General features: G+C 39.2%; 1 protein-coding gene across 1 annotated transcript in view; it reads right to left on the bottom strand.

The window, feature by feature from the left end:
* gabbr1b (gamma-aminobutyric acid (GABA) B receptor, 1b) overlaps window positions 1-19,665 on the bottom strand; it is a 120,783-nt gene that overhangs the window by 20,217 nt on the left and 80,901 nt on the right. Inside the window, exons 10-12 of the mRNA XM_084738781.1 lie at window positions 18,247-18,397; window positions 7,655-7,787; window positions 3,802-3,918 (exon numbers count right to left, since the gene is read on the bottom strand). Of these exons, the coding sequence (XP_084594907.1) occupies window positions 3,802-3,918; window positions 7,655-7,787; window positions 18,247-18,397 (401 nt within the window). The remainder of the gene's footprint in view (window positions 1-3,801; window positions 3,919-7,654; window positions 7,788-18,246; window positions 18,398-19,665) is intronic.

Below are 19,665 nucleotides of genomic sequence, written 5' to 3'. Positions count from 1 at the left end.
GTTGAGCTTCCTGCATCATGAAATATTGTGCACACTTCTTATAAATAGGCTCTTTCTGTCCTACTTATTTCTACTGAATCTTATTTATTCTCCAAGCATGCTAGTCTGTATTAGGAAACATTCCAATGGCCAGAGGCCTCACAGAGGAGGCTACTGAGCATCTTGAGGAAACTGTGACTAAATGGATAAATTTCCAAAATATTTATTACATTCAATACTAAAGTTTAGTGCCAATGCAGGAGGCAGTGTGTCATTTGTGTAATCCAAAAGTTAAGAGGAACCTAATCACCACTTAGTCCTCTTTAAAGTAAAAACTTCTTCTCAGGTCCTCTGCAGGGGTGGGAGCTGCTCTACAGGAGATCTGACCCACAACAGCCTTCCTATGGGTCAGGTGGGTGGCCTAATGCCCAAAATAAACATTCTGTCTGCAATTACTTTGTTGTTAGAAAAGATTTCTTAACAACTGATCTCATAAATTCATAAACACCATTGACTGCTGGGAGGCTGCTGTTGTTGAGTAGATACAGTCAAAGCACAACACAGTGACAGAGGCATTGAACATGCTCACACTGGGCCTCATGCAAGAACATTTTCATATTCTTATTGTAAATTTCTCTTACTTTTTGTCAGAACATGCAATGTCAGATTCAACAGACAGTCATGACTTCAGTGAATGTGAACAGCTTATAAAATAGCATAAATAATGCCCTAATAATATCATACAAGGCTACACTTCCTGCCATAATGTCAAGAAGTGTTCATTCAGGAAAAATGCATCAAAGATTAAAAAGAAGAAGTTTACAAGTTTAGAGTTTGACGTTCTGCTTTCAGAAATCCATAACAGCGTCAGCAGTGGAATTAAAAGATCTACCAAAGCAAAGAAATGGGAAAACAAGCACTGTTAATGTCATGTTACCTGCGGGTCGGACTGTCACTGAAATAAAGAAGCAACGTCTTGATATGAAAATGACTTCAAAGACGAAAAACATCCCTCGCCACAGGAAAAGCGAAAAATGACTGCAAGGAGGAGAGGGTGAAGGGGAAGTTTCCTTCAGAGACTGAGGACAGAATATGGCCAGCGACTTCATAAACCTGCATGTCAAGATTTATGGCCAAAACACCTGACAGCAGGTAATAATGTGTCATTAAATTAATGATGAGAGGCTTTATATGTAAATTTACAGTAATATTTTAATTTGAAATTCAGTCAAACAGGATAATGTTGACATAATTATGAAGTGTAATTTATTTTTCAAACTCAAAATCTATTCAAACTAATGAAATATGCAGTCATTAGTGAAAAACAAAAGACTATGACAGGTCTGGACCTTGTAAATTGTGTTCGCATCTGAAAGAAAATTCAAAATATGAGAAAATCAGTGAATATGACAAGTTGTCATAAATCACTGGTACACACCACTGAGGAACAAATCTGCTCGTACAAGTGGCTCTTCCATGAGGCCCATTGATTATAAATGTTGAAGCAAATAGCAAATGTTGCTACATCAGTCATAACATGTCAATTTAAAGGGACTTATTATGATTTCCCTTATTTCCTGATGTATTGTCACACAGTGCATTGTTACACTTTAGTGTTGGCTGTTCATATGAAATGTGGCAAAAACTTTCAAATAATGAGATAAACATATGGAAATAATCCCTGACAGCAAAAAGCTCAGGCTTCAGATTGCTCTGAGCACTGAGTTTACAGTGTTTTTTCCTACTTTCTTTATTTGGTCATCAGCTCCAGGCAGAGCATGCCCACAAAGTACAGGGTCACACCCATCCACCTGCTCAGTCTGAAGCTATCAGCCACTCTGCTCAGGATGTTGATTGAAAGTTAGTATTTCTTCACGGATAGATAGTGTAACTTGTTGCTGAAGTAACAGCCATCTACTATTAACTGCAGCTGTTGTTAGCTAGTTGGTGCAGTTAGCTGTGCAGCTAGCAATCCTATTAGCTAAGCTCTCTTTTTATCTTTAATTGATGAGACAGCTGAAGTGAACAGGAAAGAAGGAGAGAGAGCAGTGGGGGTGACATGCAGCAAAGGCAGCAGGGGGCTCACAGCCTCAGTACATTGAGAACATGCTCTACCAACTGAGCTACCAGGCCACCGATCTGCTACCATCTCTGCCACAATTTCACCCACAAGTCTTTTGGATAAAGTACAAATCCAGTGTTCTTGCACACTTTGAGCTTTCACTTGTAATTTTTGTCTGAGATTCCAAATATTGCAGCAAACCTCAGTCCAGCGCATCCCTTGCTAGCATGCAGCACACACCTTACATCATTGTTTAATCTTATGAAGTATTTCCACACAAAGCTGGTGTCAGAAACAGTGCTGTGTTAACCTGATTTAGATGGTAGAGTATGGGTATAAAATTACTTGGATCTTTCACATATGTTTCTGTATCAAGTGGCCCATAGAGCAGACTCTGTGAGCCGGCTAACTTCCAGTTTAGCCCTCAGCTAACGTGAATGGAGACAAAATGATTTAATGATGCGGCTCCTCTAGTCTTTCCAAATGTTACTGGACTAAATGGATCAAATCCTGATAGTGAGACAGTGAAAATTATTCAGAGGGGGTTGTGATTTTAAAAAAATGTAGTCACCATTTTACAGCTGCTTCTTTCACAATTTAAGCTTATGGGAAAAGTCTTTTTGGACTGCATTAGTGTGCTTCTCATGCATCTCCCATAGGCTTCAACAGAGCTGGTGCAAATGTCTGGCACCACATAGGGCATCAGAACACTGGTGTTAAGAGGTAATGATCCTTCCTTCTTTTTAAGTTTCCTTGGGGGCCTGGCCCCTCCTTGGATTCTGAAAGCTGGCCAATTAGAGGAAAGTGGGCTTTTAGGAAGGGAGGCCTTTAAGAGACAGGACCAAAAACAGCTTGTTTCAGACAGAGGGTGAACTGAGGGCCTGTGTAAAGGGCCAGTAGAAGCTAAATAAAGAGGCTTGGAACGAAGAATCATGCACAGCTACACTAATGGAGTGCCAGAATAAAAATATAAAACTTGATATGAGTGTAATAGATCCTCTTTAAAGTGAGCTCAATCAGCTTTGACACAGCCCTTGATAAAATAATTCCACCTGGTAGGCTTTCTCCAACTAATGATATGAATAAATATTCAGAAATGGAACTGGATCGTTCTACTGGGAAGATTCTTGCTCTTCCCTCACAGCAGGAGTGTTCGCTCTAGTCTGACATGCCATTTTACATACAGGAGACATGAGAGACAGGAGGGGGGTGGAGAACTCGGGGAGGCCTTCCACCATTGGGACCAACTGCAAGAGTTCACTGGCAAAGCAGCAGGATAAATAGATGCTACACTATGCTCAAGGGCAAGCAGAGGGCCAACTATCCCACTGTGGGCCAACTATAGAAGCAGGGCAGAGAGTAAATGTGAAAAAATAACACTCGATTGGGGAATACATAATCTCTGGCCATGAAGTGGAAGACGAATACATACTTTATATATCCCTCTAGGGTTGTTTTAAACAGACAGGCCTGAACTACACACATGCACACACAGAACCTATACACATGCATTCATGTATGGAGATATATAGCCACATAGTCAGGTGCCCCGAGCAGTTAGGGGTTCTTGCCCAGAAGTGCTGTCTACCCTCCAGTTCCCAATCCAAGTCCCCACAGACTGAACCGCTGCCTCCCCAGGAGCTCGCCCTCAAAGGGGATGATTAAGTGCAGCCTAACCCCTTGTGGTGTGGCAGATAGTTGGACTTAATTGTTCACTCCAGGAACGTAAATCTGCAGCTTCAAATCCCTGTCATATTTACCTTTCTCTTATCTTTCTTCTCATCCTTCTTGGTGAAGACGGTGTGCACCCACCAGATCTTGGTGAACATGCTGCCATATGCGAGGCTGAAGCCCAGGCCGAGCAGCCACAGGCGGAACTAGCAGGGAAGAGAAGAAATGAAAGATGTCATAATTAAAGTGATTAATATATCAAAGAGATTCATCAAATCAGCTCCACAATCATTCTCCGTCATTAAGCCTGTCTGAGTTTAATAGCGTTTCATAAATGACCTTGAAATGAAAATAACCTTTGTCGGGGCTGTCTGTCTCTCACCCTGTAATACTGCAGTGATACTGTGTGTCTGCTGTTACTGTGGCAGATAACAACAACAGTAAGTGACACTATGAGGAAAACAACAGTAGTGCTGGGAGATTTTTGTTTTGCTTCCTATCTATGTTTTTTTGTTGGACTGACAGTGTGAAGTGCCAGTGATCCACAATGATAATGACATGTTTCCAAAGAACATAACCACCTGCCATCTATGCCAACAATAACAGGCATGTTAACTTGGTCTGGACTGGTTTGCCAAATGTAATTTCCACTGGTATTCCTGACTGACAGGCAGTTTATGATCAAAAGGAGACTCAATATTGAAGCATTTTTATGTTGATGTTATGTTTTATTTTTACATTCAACTATTTGAGATCTAAAATCAATCAAATGAAGAGAATGGAGGGCTCATATTACACCACAAAAACTGGAGCCCAGTGCTTCTGAGTTGTGTTTATGCAGTTTTATGCAGGGTGGCATGCAGCGTGCACATGCACGCACACAAACATGCACATGTAATAATGTATTCCTGTGTTTAAAATTTGTATTTCAAAGCTAAAAAGTCCTGCTAATCACAACACAATAGAGTGACCTATACAAATATAACATAAAGCTTCCATACTAGAACTGCCATTAGTTTTTGCAGATAGTTGATCTATATCTATCTCTATCTCTCTCCCTCTCCCTCTCTCTCTCTCTCTCTCTCTCTTATATATATATATATATATATATATATATATATATATATATATATATATATATATATATATATATATATATATATATATGATAATGAATGTTCATATTCCTCAATGTACTTTTGTACGCATAATGGGAAAGAGAATGGAAAATATGTGCAAGAACTACACAACATATTGTCACACTAGCACTGTGGGAAGGAATCCATAAATCAGACTGCTATAATAAACATAACTGGCTGAAGGACTTGTTGGACTTATTATTGATTGAGAGCACAGCCTCAACCCTGGAAGGCTGTGATAATGACCTCAGTGCTCTGTGGACACTCATTAGAGAATAAATGAACAACAGAATAATAACCTGACTGTGAGGTATGTATGCATGTGCTACGGTTGTTAGTAGGACCTGTGCTGGTGTAAGATACAGCTTATGGCATGTGTCAAACTCAAGGCAGATCCCACACAGCATTTTATTTTATGTGGCCTGCGAGAGTTTGCAAAGAATACAATCTGTGCAATAGAATTCCATGTTGTGTAGTACAGTGTCCATCAACTAACCCACAATGCATCCCAATTTTGTTATCAGTGCACTGAAGGCTTCTAGCCAATTGATGTCAATATCCGCTAGACAGCTTCTCAATGTCGTTAAGCCATTTCCAGTGGTGGCACTCTAGCTAGTAACATTAATAGAAGCAGCCTGGCAAAATGCTGCTGTTTATTCTAACTTAACTAAAATAAATTGTAGGGTATGATAGTTTTAAAATTACTTTTCCTAGACTTCTGCTTTCAGAGTGATTAATTATGAACTTATGATTAAAACTATAATAACTGAATTAGGCTTATGTAATATGATTTTAAAAAAGTACATACATTTATATAGCATTACATTTACAACAATCCATCTGAGAGCAGCCTTAGTGCTGCTGTGGCCCAGTTCAGGAGGGCCAGTGGAACCGGGCAGCTTTGCTAGACTGGATCGATTCGCCTCCCCTCTCTACTGCACCATCTCTCTCCCCGCTCCTCAGCCAGCAGAGTTAATAATTATGATGATGATAATTAATTATAAAATACAACACAATTTCAAGGTGCTTCAGTGTATTTCCACATGAAGCTGTTTTGGAGACGTCCTGTTGTCTCCATATATTGCGTGCTCTCGCACTTTCACTCCTCAAACCAGGAGATCTGTCTCCTCACTTTGTAAATCTTTTCTCTTTGTTTCCTCCTGGTAAATCTGCCGTCATGCTGCCTCCGCTTGCGCTGCTGGCGCACCTGCCTCTTAAAGGTGATGAGAGCTGACTTTCTGATTGGTTTATTGCATGTTCGGCATAAACTCACCTGTGAATTAATGAGGGCACTTGGGCACAGCTGATAGATGTATCACGCTTTGCACTGGTGGCGCAAAGGGCGGGGCAGGGTGAAATACCACTCGCGTCCCTGGCGCAAGACGGCAAAGGTGGATTTGGACAGACCTTGAATAAATTAAATCCATTGCGCCTTGTGCTTTCCACTTGCGCTTTAGATCAGTGTAAGATAGGGCCAATAAGCTCACTCATACTTAAATGTCCTTACACTTGAGGATACAGGCCTATATGGTTAAAGACGCAAGATTATCAGCCTGTCAACATTCACTTACTTCAGTAGGGAAATGTCTTTACAAAGCAGCTATATCAGAGTTTATGAACACCTTTGAGCAAAATTTGAGTGATTGTCCAAACTTTTTGAATAATGAAAAATAGGATGGTAGGATTTCCTCCATAAACTCAGATCAGTTTTAAAGATTCAGCCAGCTGGTCCTGAGGCTCACCTCCTCTAACAGCACAAGCCCTCAGGACAGCCCTACACAATCTGGCCCAACCTAATTATAGCTAAAACAAAAGAAATTATTGGGCATCTACCACAAAAACTCAAAAGAAACGTAAATGCTATTTGTCTCTAAACAGACATGGTGGCAAACTATCTAAGCACAGTGACTGATCAGAAACTAAGAAAGACATTAACTATGTACAGACTCAGTGATCACAGCCTGGCTGTAGAGACTGGCAGACACAGGCAAACCTGGCTGCCTGGGGAAGACAGGCTGTGTCAACTGTGTCCACAGAGACATGTGGAGACAGGGTAACATTTCCTGCTACACTGCAGCAAATATGAAATTACTTGGACAAAGTTCCTCACAAAAATTTGGTGTAAGTGCAAAGATTTTGATACACTCTCTGATCAAATCTAATCAGAGATATCTTCTGAGAGAAAATAGTAGCATCACCATGGAAGCCACAACATACTGTGTGCATGACGGACAACCACAACAACACATGATAGATGTTGTTTATTCTCCTCACAGCTCATATGACACCTTTTACACTGTTTTTTTGTTTAAATATTGTTAATATTGTTAAAATGTTGTTACATTGTTTACTGTTCTTTTCTTTTTTTATTTTTCACTTTTAACATTTACTCTGTACTGTATATTGTATTGTATGTTTTGTGTATAATATGACTTCTTTGGTTTGGCAACATGTTTGGTCTAAAACTTCACGCCGATAAAGCTGATTAAAGTGAAACTGAAATTGAGCTCACAATTCAACAGCTCCATCTCCATGACAACTGAGAAAATTTCTCGTGAAGATGTTAAATGTAATACATTTAAAAGCTACAAAAAAGCTGGAAAGTGGACATTGAGTTCTTTTGCTCGACTATTAGAAATCCATTATGGAAATGCCATCACTTTGAACATTGTGTGACCAATTACTCAAACTGACAATGACAATCATTAATTAAACTTTACTTCCTGCAGTAACTTGATTCAGTTGTGGCAGCTTTTAAGTCTGGAATGAAATCATTGTGTTTGAATTAACTTTCAGATTATACCTGGCAGACGACGGGGAACTGTCTCCTGTGGACATGAAGGCCGTCGATGCCCAGAGGGAAGACAGCAGCCAGAGCCATCATGCAGCCCACTGCAGTCATATTGTTCAGGTAGGGCTGAGAGTTCTGAATGTACCTGCAGCAAAAACAGAGATAATACATTCATGGAGATAACCATAAATATATACAGTACAGACCAGTGTGGAAGGAAGAGATAACAACGACTTCCTGGAAAAAGGTCAAAGTCATTCATATAGGAGAGAGAGATCTAGAATATAAAGATAGAGAGCCAGTCACATGTACCACTGTCTTACACAACTGAAATCCCACATGCTCTCATCATCATCATCATCATTTGCACTTCAACATTTCAGCTGCTTTCTGACACTTGAATTTATTAGTCAGCTAACAGTTTAAAGACAGTCCACCCCAAAATCATAAATACATATTTTTCCCATGGCTTGCAGTACTATTTATCCATCTAGATAGCTTTGGTGTGTGCTCCAGATTTTTGGAGTTAACAGCTGTAGAGATGTCTACCTTTTCTCCAATATGATGAGAGGAAATGGCACTCAGCTTGTGGTGCTCAAAGCACCAAAAAAATACATTTGAAAAATTCTAAACCAGCAACTCTTTGCAGAAATCATGACCCGATTACTCACGATAATCCACAGACGTTGTGAACAATTTCATGAAGGAACTATTTTATTTCTTGAAGAAAAGAAAGCAGAGGAGGAGATAAGGAGATTCTACAGCAAGAATGTAGTTCCTACATGAAACTACTCACACCAAAACTATCTAGATGGATAAATAGCACTACATGCCAGGGTAAAACATGATTTGGGAGTGAACTGTCCCTTCAAACGAGTAACACCTGTTGAGGGTAACTGAAAAAAACACTAACTTCTCCTTGCTGTAACATTGGCTGCAGCTAAATTACAGTTACAGAATCAGGTTACTGCAGGAAGTAGAGTTACAGCCATGTCATTAGATTTTCCTGGACTTTAACTTTTGTGTCTGCTCTGTATGATTTTTTGATTACATCTAATTTGCCGTTAATTGTGTTTTTATTGTGTTTTCTTATCAAATATCATTGAACTGCTCCTGTCTGCTTTGAGTGTCTGCATTTGGGTTCAAACCTGTATTCTTCTGTTCCTGGCTGACAAACTGTGACAGCTAGTTGCCCTATTATGACTCAAGTCTGACAGCTCAGAGTACTGGGAGAGGGAACGGGGCTCAGCAGCCTCTGAGTGAACACCACTGGACTGGGACCTAACACAGCCTCTGAGACAGATGGGGGCCAGCTTGAGGACAGGGACTACTGTACTGAGGTAATTTACAGCTCCAACCAGGACTCCGATATGAAGACAGCAGGCGGGGACAAGAGAGGCGTTGATCGGAGTGTAGTGAGAAGGGGGTCGTGCATCACAGAGGCAGCGGGGAGCCAGAACATTTTGGATTAATGGATTAAGAGGTCTTTTCAACCAAACCAATTGCCTGAGGCTAAATGAAGTATCATCAGATCATCGAAGGCAATTCTTATTAAGATATATAACAGCTGAATAAATGTCAGACATCAACATCAACAAAATAGAATTAACAGACATTAGAAACCAAACTAAAAATAAATTAATAAATTGATAAATTAATTAATAATAATAAAAAAAAGACCTAACCAGCAACTGTTGAACAGTGGAGAAACAAACCAAGATGTTTTGGTGAGTTTGGTTTTGGTTGTGTGTGTTTTATAATGAGTTGACAAGGTAATTAAGCTCATCTTAGTTTGGTAAAAAGGAGAAAGATATATTCAGTAGGTGTATGGTTTTATTACAGACAACAGGTGTAAAAATATTGCCTGTCTGGGGATTTTGTAAGTTTATTTTGTTCATTTATTAGACTTCTGAGTTTGTGATAATAACAACCTGCTGCTCACACACATCTCCCAGCTGAAACTAAGGATGAGATCATACTATCTTGTGGTATTATGAGACAGGATGGGAAATATTTTTAGGTTTTACACTTGATGATATCTTGAGTGTTGTTAGTTTTTACATACCTACTTACAGTTCTTACATTGTTTCCAGCAGACATACTTGAAACTGTCTCCAACACTTCCATTACAACTAAAATTTAAAAGTCTGTGTTAAGGAAAAAGGGAGGTTTTCTTCTAAACACATTCTACATGTTAGAAAATAGTTGTTGAAAACACGTAAAAAGACAGAATTGTGTAGAACTGAACTAGCAGTTCACTTCAGCTCACTTCAGTTCCAACAACCCGACACAGAAGAAAAAAAACATCCTGTCATCGTCCTCTGGCTCTGGTGGCTCAAACACGTCTGGACATGTCTAATAAAAGTGCTAGATGGAACGTCCATGTTTCAGGTTATTTTCAGGTTGTTTTTATGATTTCAAGGCCTAATTTTATATACTTAGTAATTTTTTTAGTCATTCAAATGTGGCTGGCTGGTTAATAAATCATTTCTGTGGTGTGACAAATTCAGAACACATTTTTTGTGTAAACTGAAAAGAAAAATCAGGATTAACATGTTTTGTGGTGTTTTCTTCAACCTGTTATTAATGATGCATCATGTTTCAGACACTGTACATACAATCAGCACTTCTTGGTTTTCCCTGTGTAGCATTTGTTTTTATATCTTAAACTCTGCAAGTCAAAAGTGGGTTGGTACAAGAGATACACAAGAGGACACTAAAGGCTCTGTTTTCATGAGCCCAGCAGTGCAGGCAGAGAGCAGTCCAATGCACCCTGTCAAACACACTTTTGAACCAAGTGTGGATCAGAAAGAATACAACACTATAAACAATAGGTGGGTGCATTAGAGGCTGTGATACTGACAGTCGCATGACTTCCACCATCTATAAACACAGCTCTTCACCATGATGCACTGACAGTTTGGAAATCCTGTAGTGTTTTCCGCAAAGAAAACATATCATCTCTTACATGCAGACATTCAAATATGACAATATAACAGCTCAACTATCCTGTCAGGAACACATCATGATTCTTTAGCTGAATTATTTTTTTCTGGTTGGTTAGTCACCATGTCTCCCATCTTTTCTGTGCGTAATAGTGTGCAATTTTGTCATCACAGTGATGTAAACAACAACCACCTACAGTTAAACGCAAGTAAAATATGAATGTGGTCTAGTTTTATTGCATGCTGTTTTTTCCCCCTTAATTTAAGTTAAAAGTTTATTTCTATTAAATTGACCACTGTACAAAATAATTGCTCATCCTTTGGGAACAAAATTGATCAATCAAATTAATTTAATCTTCATATTGTGACAAAAACTTGATCTTGGGTATGATCTGGAAATAAATAGACAGCAGTGTTTTGTTACTAGTAACACCACTATAAAATGGAACCGAACAGTCTCCATCACATCTTGTTGGCATGACGGGTTAGAATCTGCCCGGAGCAGACAGACACTCATGTCAGGATACTGAAGTAGAAAACCATGTTTATTCTTCAGACCACAACAGAATGATGCATGATGCAAGTGCTTGAACAAAAACGGTTTGAATTATTGTTATCACAGATTAAACTAAATAAGGTAAAATGACTTTTCTACTACATTTCATTCTGGCCAATAGGGGGTGCTGCAGAACCCTCAGCAACACCCCCTTCCTGCTCCCATGCCAACACTTCCATTTGCCAACTGACATTTCAATTTTTTTTTTTCAGTTTTCTTCACCTCGTATTTCAATGACTAGCTTAAAGGGATATTTCACCCAAAAATGAAAATTCAGTCATTATTTACTCACCCTGATTGAAGGTCAGGTTTATTTTCACAGGGAGTTTCACAGGAAAACAGTGTTGCAGAATCTTCCAAACAATAGAAGAGTTATATGGACTAGACTAAACTAAACCTGACCTTCAGTCAGGATGAGGGTGAGTAGATAGTGACTGCTTTTCATTTTTGGCTGAACTATCCCTTAGAATGAGTACCCTCATTCTGGAGGATTATACCTTGTCTTTATATGCTGGTGAGGACACACACAGACACACACACACACACACACACACACACACACACACACACACACACACACACACACACACACACAGGCCTTTTACAGTACACATTAGGCCACATTATCATGCATAGGAGGATATTGTGTCTGTCAGAGGCTCTATCTGCAGCACACATACAAACAGATACACAAAGCTCCTCACTGTCATCCTCACTGCTGTCACAGTCACATTGTCACCCCAGCCAGAATATGAGCTGTCTGTCAGTCTGTATTCAACCTTTTGCCTCATGCATCCTCAACATCAACATTCAGACTGAGCTCTGTGAATATTACAGATTCCTCCAACATGCATTCATATTAAAGGTGTGGTTGTGTCCATGGCACAGTGTAGGTCATAAATATAAATAAATAAAGAAGTATTTTACTTAAGGACAGCAGAGGTTTACAGATTTCAGCCTCCAGTTTAGACTGGCTTTATTACACTAACTGTATTTGTGTGTTAAGTGCTGTATCATGTGCGTTTCACACCATTCAACAATGATTAAAACTTGCTCTTTAAAACTCTGTGCAATTCAAGCTTTTGATTTTTTAATATATTGGTTATAATACACTTCTTATAGTATACAATTCATATATACACATATATTGTATATATGTACATAATATTATATTTATTTACAAAGTTTGTCTTACAGAATCAGTTATTTTAAGTAAAGTGAAATGAAGTCTAGTCAGATCAGGTTAAAATGATAGTTCACCCAAAAATGAAAATTCACTCAATATCTACTCACCCCTGTGCTGATGTGAGGATGGATGAAGATCTCCAGTTCACAAAACACTCCTGGAGTTTCAGCGGAAAACAGCGTTGCAGACAAATCCAGTACAATTGAAGTGAATGGTGACCAGATTTAAAATGTAAAAAAAAGAACATAAAAAAACACACAAAATGTCTCCATACCACTCTTGTGGTGTAATCCACGTGTCCGTAAGCCACAACATTAAAATTTGACCCCAAAAGATGCCATTTACACCATGTTTTTATACTAAATGTCAACTGTAGCCTTTCAGCCCTGATCCACGTGCACACGCCTGAAGCAGGTACACAAGCTCTCGCCTAAGCGGCGCGGCTGCAGCAAAGAAATGATGTTCCTCTTCTATGTCAAAGTCCTTGGACATTTTCTTCTTTGTTGAAAGTTTGAGCAGATCTCTCTCTGTTGTCTGAGTTGCTTCCAGGTAGCATGTAAACACAGACGTAAAGGTATTGCGAGATCTCATATATCTCGTGTCGTGCTACTCACTGGGTGAGTAGCTATTGAGTGAAATTTCATTTTTGGGTGAACTATCACTTTAAGTGAAAGCTGCATCATAATTTTGTCCACTTCATGATGAAGGTGTATGCACAAATATGACACCAGTACTCATCTAGAGTTGTGTTTGTGTCCCTCTGATAAATGTAAAGCTCATGTTAGTTGGACATGTTGGTCTCGTGTCTTAAAATTAAGTCCTGGTCACTTTCTACCAGTCTTACTATGTCAGACCTATTATTACCTTTAACAGGCTCAGAGTGGCAATCTGGATATTCTTCCAGGAATAAAGTCATGATGAGGTGTAATGTGTGTTTTGTTGCTCTTATTTAGTACCAGCCAAGCAAACCAAGTGATTTGTTAATGAATAAGCACAAAGCACCATGAATTCAAACATTTCTGACTAGCAGTGCAGTAAGTTCAGTAACTTGTGGCTCTATTGTCTGAATCCAACTAACAAAACATGAAGTCTACCAACAGCTTTATGTGGAAAGACATCAAAAGTTTAAACAATGAAGATGCAAAGTGTGAGCTGCGCTCTAACAAGGGATCAAATGCTCTAGACTGAGGTTCAAGGAGTGGTTTGCTGCGACATTTCAAATCTCAGACAAAATTACAAATGAAAGTCCAAAGCTTGCAAGAACACTGGATTTATACTTTATTCATAACCACTTCTGGGTGAAATACTAGCAGATATGGCAGCATGACAGATTTGCCTTCAACGTGGTGTAATGCACTTCTCACTGGAGAAAGACAGACAAAAATCTTCAGAAGAATCCATCTGAAATATCACACCAAATGTACGCAGAGCTTTTTTAGAGTTTTGCTCTTTAACTCTGAGTGTTCATTAATTTCATTATGCCAACTATATCTAACACTGCAGAGCGCAGCAGCCTCTGAACGCCAACAGAATATGGAGTCTCTCTCAGCTTGGTAGAATGACTTTAAAAACACCAAATGATAATTTCATTATTTGATAATATTTAGAAATATCACTTCCATGAGGCTGTTCAGACAGACAGTGAATGCATACCAATAAACATTTTATCCTCATAGTTGTAGCAAAGCAAAGTTCAAGCTGCATGTGGTTTGAACAGTTTATATTATGTATGTATGTGTTATGTATTAAGAGCCATTTGAAGCCGTTGATCAGTCTACAATCACCAGATCATATTTTAAATGCCGCTGAAATGTGTGACAATTTGTGCCATGCAATACGAACATTACACATACAAAACATGACAACAACTCACTAAATGTTTCGTCTTTTCAGACTGAAAAGGATCAAAGAGTCTAATCCAATCGAGTGGTTATCTACCAGTTTATTATGTCAGAGCCTAAATTCAACCTTATTTTCATTTCCAAATTGTGGCAGTTTTATAAGCTGTCATCTGACTGATTTTGCTGATAAAAACATCCAGGGTTGCACAGACCGTCGGGGGCACACGCACTGGGTGAGAGGTGCTGCCATCTGATGGGGCCACAGCCCTGACTAGTGGCAGGCGGCTGCAGAATACCTTAACTGGAATTGTACATAATATAATAAAATACTGATAAATGGTTTAACCGACTTGTATTTCTGGTGCCGACTAGCAAGGATGGCAACTTTTAAACGTCTAGTCAAGTAATCACATATACGTCTCATTTCTGGGAAGAAAATTACTCCCTACTTCTCACCACATCACCACCATCTAACATTTCATAGGTAGACATTTTTTGCCCCCCAATGTTCAAACCAAGTCAGCACCCATGACTGGACCTGTCCATCCATGTAATGTCAAGCAGGAAATAATCAAATATAATATAAGAGAAAAACAAATTCTCAAGGATGAGGCTGCAGTTGCAAGTTGACACATTTATTATTTAAAGATAATGTTACTGATGTCAGTGCCAGTGCCATGAAAAAAGCCTGCTCCTGCAGTGATGACATTAACAGTCTGCTGGCTCCAAATGAAGAGAAGGAAAAAGTGTGGCCACATGAGCAGCAAGCTGATTCTAGTGGAGAGCAGGAGAGGAGGAGGAGGAGCACCATGACAGTTTCCCAGCAGGTGTTAGCTGGTTAGTGTTGAGTGGTGTGTTGAGTGCAGTGGGTGAGTGGGTTTTCTTTTCGTTCCTGTTGCTTCATTGCCATTATGGAACAAGTTATACATCCTATGGTACTCTACAACTAGTGTTGCTTTCGCCAATGAAAATTATGACGAAATATCGTTGTCAACAAACCTTTGTCACATGACGAAAATGAGACGAGACGAAACGTAAATGGTGGTTATGTGACGATAACTATAATAAAATATATAATGCAATATTGTTGACGAATAAAAATGAGACGAAATGTGGTTTACAAAATAAAAACTCTGCTAAAATGTCTCTTCACTTTTGTTGACCAAAACGAGACAAGACGAAATAATGTTTTAATGTTTAGTCGTGTTTATTATTTCGCAGTATTTCTGTTTCGTAGGCTGTGTGTCACACTGCGCTGACGCAGGCGATGTCACTTCCAATCCCCACTCGCAGCATTATTTAGATGCGATGAGTACAAACAAGTGGAAAACAAAACAGAATGTGTCGTGGAAAAAGATGGGGAGAGATGCGGCCACAAAATAACGGGGAAAAACACGACAAGTGTATAAGGTAACAATATAAGAATAAGATAACCATGTTTGATTTGTGAAATGGGTTTGACTAAAAGAAAAATCTGGTTTTGTCTATACCAGGGGTCCCTAACAGGTGGACCGCGGTCCGAGTCCGGACCCACATGAGGAGGGCAGATTGATCACTAATCAATCACTGATACTGTCGTCCTCTCGGACTGATTAAAAAAATAAAAATCACAAAGTTGGTGACAAACCAAACCTGGGTGTCCACACAAATAAAGTCTTTGTGTGAAACACTGCAGACTTTAACATCGTGCTGTTTACAGACAGAGAGACAGAGAGGGTCGTGTCTAGAAGGGAACCCTAGACCCACGAAAGATTGTTTGTTTGAAAATTTGAAATTTAGTTTGATTATTTTAGTAGAAATAACGAACACAAATCTCGCGAGAGTGCAAATAAAGAGTTACCTTCCAGACACGACCAAAAAAGGTGCGCAGCTCCAAAAATAGAAAATCATGTCATGGTGTCAGCGGCATGGTGGTGCAGTGGTTAGCACTGCCGCCTCACAACAAGAAGGTCCTGAGTTCGATCCCCCAGCTCCCCGGCTGGGGCAGGGCCTCTCTATGCAGAGCTTGCATGTTCTCCCCGTGTCTGCGTGGGTTCTCCCCGGGTTCTCCGGCTTCCTCCCACAGTCCAAAGACATGCATGCTAGGTTAATTGGTGACTCTAATTGGTGACCTGTAGGTGTGAATGTGAGTGTGAGTGGTTGTCTGTCTCTATGTGTCAGCCCTGCGATGAACTGGCAACTTGTCCAGGGTGAACCCCGCCTCTCGCCCAATGTCAGCTGGGATAGACTCCAGCAGCCCGCGACCCTTACGGAATAAGCGGTTACAGAAAATGAATGGATGTCATGGTGTCGATGTTTTTAATGTGGCGAGATGCCATAAATAAAACACTATTCACTGATCCACAGAGAGTCACTGAAACACTGATCACTGACCTGCTGTGATGGAAAAAATACTCACAATCTTTATCTAGGTATTTTTTAATTGTGGTTTTAGTGTTTTTACTTAATTACAATTTAAATATTTTGCATGTTATTGTTTCCTGTTTTGAAAAATCAACATTTTTATTGTTGTTGTTGTACTTTAATGGTATTCTTATCGTTATTTTTTTTTATTATTAAATACAGACCTGCAAACTCATAAGAAGAGAAAAAGGTGTCATGTTGAAAACCAGTAAACCAGTCCCCTGTCCTCTGGGGGTCTGGGAGCGTCCTGCTCCAGAAGAAAAATGTTGTGATTTTAACATGTTAACAAAACATTCTGGTGACTGTTTCAGTTAAAAGAGTTAGTTCCATCTTCTGTTTGTGGTTTCTGCAGACATTACTACCTTTACTTTTACCTATGTACTTGGAAAAAAGTAGAAAGTAAAGTAAAAACAGTAAAAGTAAATCTACAGTAAAAGTAAAGTTACTTAACTGAGTATTTTTACTTTAGTAATTTATAGTTGTTAATTTAATAGACCTGTCTTATTTTCTCTTTTGTATATTACCATTGTTCTTAAATAAAGCAAAAGTAATGTAATAGAAAAAAATGCAGAACAGAAATATCTGATTACTCGATTAATCACCAGAATAATCGATAGATTATGCTTTAATTTTACTGGTTCGGCCCACTTGAGATCAAATTGGGCTGTATGTGGCCCCTGAACTAAAATGAGTTTGACACCCCTGATGTAGACGTTGATACAACTACTACACTACTTCAGTTAGACATTATGATGTTCTGGACCTTTGCTTTAGGAAATTTTTTCTCTAACTGGACTTCTTTGAATTTTAGTTGAATACCCCTGGTCTATACTATACTAGGAAATTATAATATATTGATTGGGTTAAATAGAATTACATTACTAAAACGAGAGTAAAATACAATTTTTATTGACTAAAACTAGACTAAAATGTCATCAGTTTTTGTCGACTAAAACTAGACGAAAATAGTCATGGGTTATTCTGACTAAAATAAGACTAAAATGCTCAGACTTTTAGTCGACTAAAACTTGACTAGACAAAAAAGAGTATGAAGGTGACTAACACTAATAAAAACTAAAATGACAGTTTGACACAAAGACTAAAACTAAAATCAAAACAGGCCGCCAAAAACAACACTATCTACGACACATACAACACAACCATAGATTTATAGCTTCAAATCTAATTTTTAGCTAAACTGCAAGGGAACAATTTTATTTATATATTTTTTTTATAAATTTATTGATGCATGGTTAAATGCAACCAGCCCAAGAAAGGCTAAACAACAACAACATAAGGCTGCTGTTCAAAATTAAAGAATACATTTATTACTTGTGTACATTTGTACTTGTCATTTTATGTTTTGAATTTATTTGTCTCTATATTGAATGTTCTGTCTGCAGCTCTGTGTGTATTGCTCCTCTTTGTCTCCATGAGATTACCTGTCTAAATTAAGGTTAAATAAAAAAAACAAAACTAATTTTATCGAGCACAGAAAAAATTACACTAGCAGGGCGTTAAATAGGTTTGACATTTATGAACAACTGTCAAAATCAGCACGGTTAAGAGTGTAGAAACAGCTTTTGCAGCATGTCAGTATTCCTTAAAAAATTTAGTGTCACTTTAAATAAATTTGATCTTGATGGATGTCTAGTGAAGGTGAGCTTTTGTACCTGACATTGCTGTTGTAGATGTTGAAGGTGAGGCAGACAATCCCCAGCAGAATTCCCAGCCCAGCGAAGACAGACACAGACACAAAGAGCTTTTGGGACAAGTAGCGAAACTCCTCGATGACCACTGTCTGGTCTGCAGGAGGTCCTGAGCCTAGAGAAAAACAGAGGAGATGATGAGGAGAATGAAGAGCGTGTAGAGAAGATGTGAGCAAGAGATGAAGGAAAACTTGTGGATTAGTGGAGCAGAAAAGTTCAATGCATCCCCAGTGTTTGGTCTAACTATCAGTGTAGTGTCTCATTTGTCTCAGCCTCCACGTCCCACGGATGTTTGTAGTGAATCGCACACAGTCACAGTTGGTGTGTAGCTCCATTACCAAGGTTCATTTAATGTTCAGATCACAACCAGAACTAACGGGTACACAGACACAGCTCAGGACTGAGGAAGAAAAAACCCTGACGTGTTTCACTTCTTGCCTCATTTCATTCATTGACCTCCGCTCTGCATTATTCATGAGCCATTTCCCCATTTTACAAAGCAACACTGGTATGATGAAGCACAAGGTCTGTTCAATGTGATGCACAAGACTCAGTCAAATGAAACCTGAGACGTGCACAATTATGTGTTCTGCTATAATGTGTAAAATAAAATTAGCAGTTGTGAATTCCTTCAAACATTTATCTGAACCTGCTGATATCACAGCAGCTGCATCAGAAGCACAAGGCAGCTTTTTCTACAAGCAAAGAGGATAACAGAATCAGACGACTCTGCTGAGTTTGTGGGGTGGGGGGGGTTTAAGCTCTGATAGACACATCTGTAGAAGTCTGCCAGCCTTGGATTTGGTCGGACCAATCACATCTGATTATTTAATGTGGGACGGGTTATATACAGTGATTGACAGAATAGCATCATAGTCTCAGACTTGACAAGTCACATGTTACCCATTCCGCTGCTCTGATTGGTTGTAGGCAGTGGTGGAAAGAGTACGGAAAATCTATACTCAAGTACAAGTACTGTTACATTACTGGTTTGGTTTGAAATCCTGGAGCAGACAGCCCACATTGAGTGTTCGTCCAATCAGGTGTAGCCAGAAGTGTTTATGCAGTTGTAAGAGGGTGTAGCCAATTGTAGGTCAGTACGCTCATCAGGCATCCAATGCTGGAAACAGGCACAAACCCTCACATCCAAAAACACCCCTGTGGACAAAACAGGACTTGAAACTCAGATCAAACTGTCGAACTAGACAGTACTCATCAAATGTGGACCAAGATTCTGTTACTACATTGCCCATTTCTTGCCTAAAATGTTTTCAGAAACATAACTTAATGACTGTTCAGCTGTAATAGGTGAGGCATGACGATCAAGTGGGCATGACTGTGTTTCTATTTCCAACTGAACCTTCCAAAACTCAGCTCAAACCA

This window comes from Lutjanus erythropterus, chromosome 16, assembly GCF_056507025.1.
Source record: "Lutjanus erythropterus isolate fLutEry1 chromosome 16, fLutEry1.hap2, whole genome shotgun sequence".
Classification (NCBI taxonomy): Eukaryota; Metazoa; Chordata; class Actinopteri; order Lutjaniformes; family Lutjanidae; genus Lutjanus; species Lutjanus erythropterus.
The sequence above is the reverse complement of the archived record's forward strand: the minus strand, read 5'-3'. Positions and strand labels throughout refer to the sequence as shown.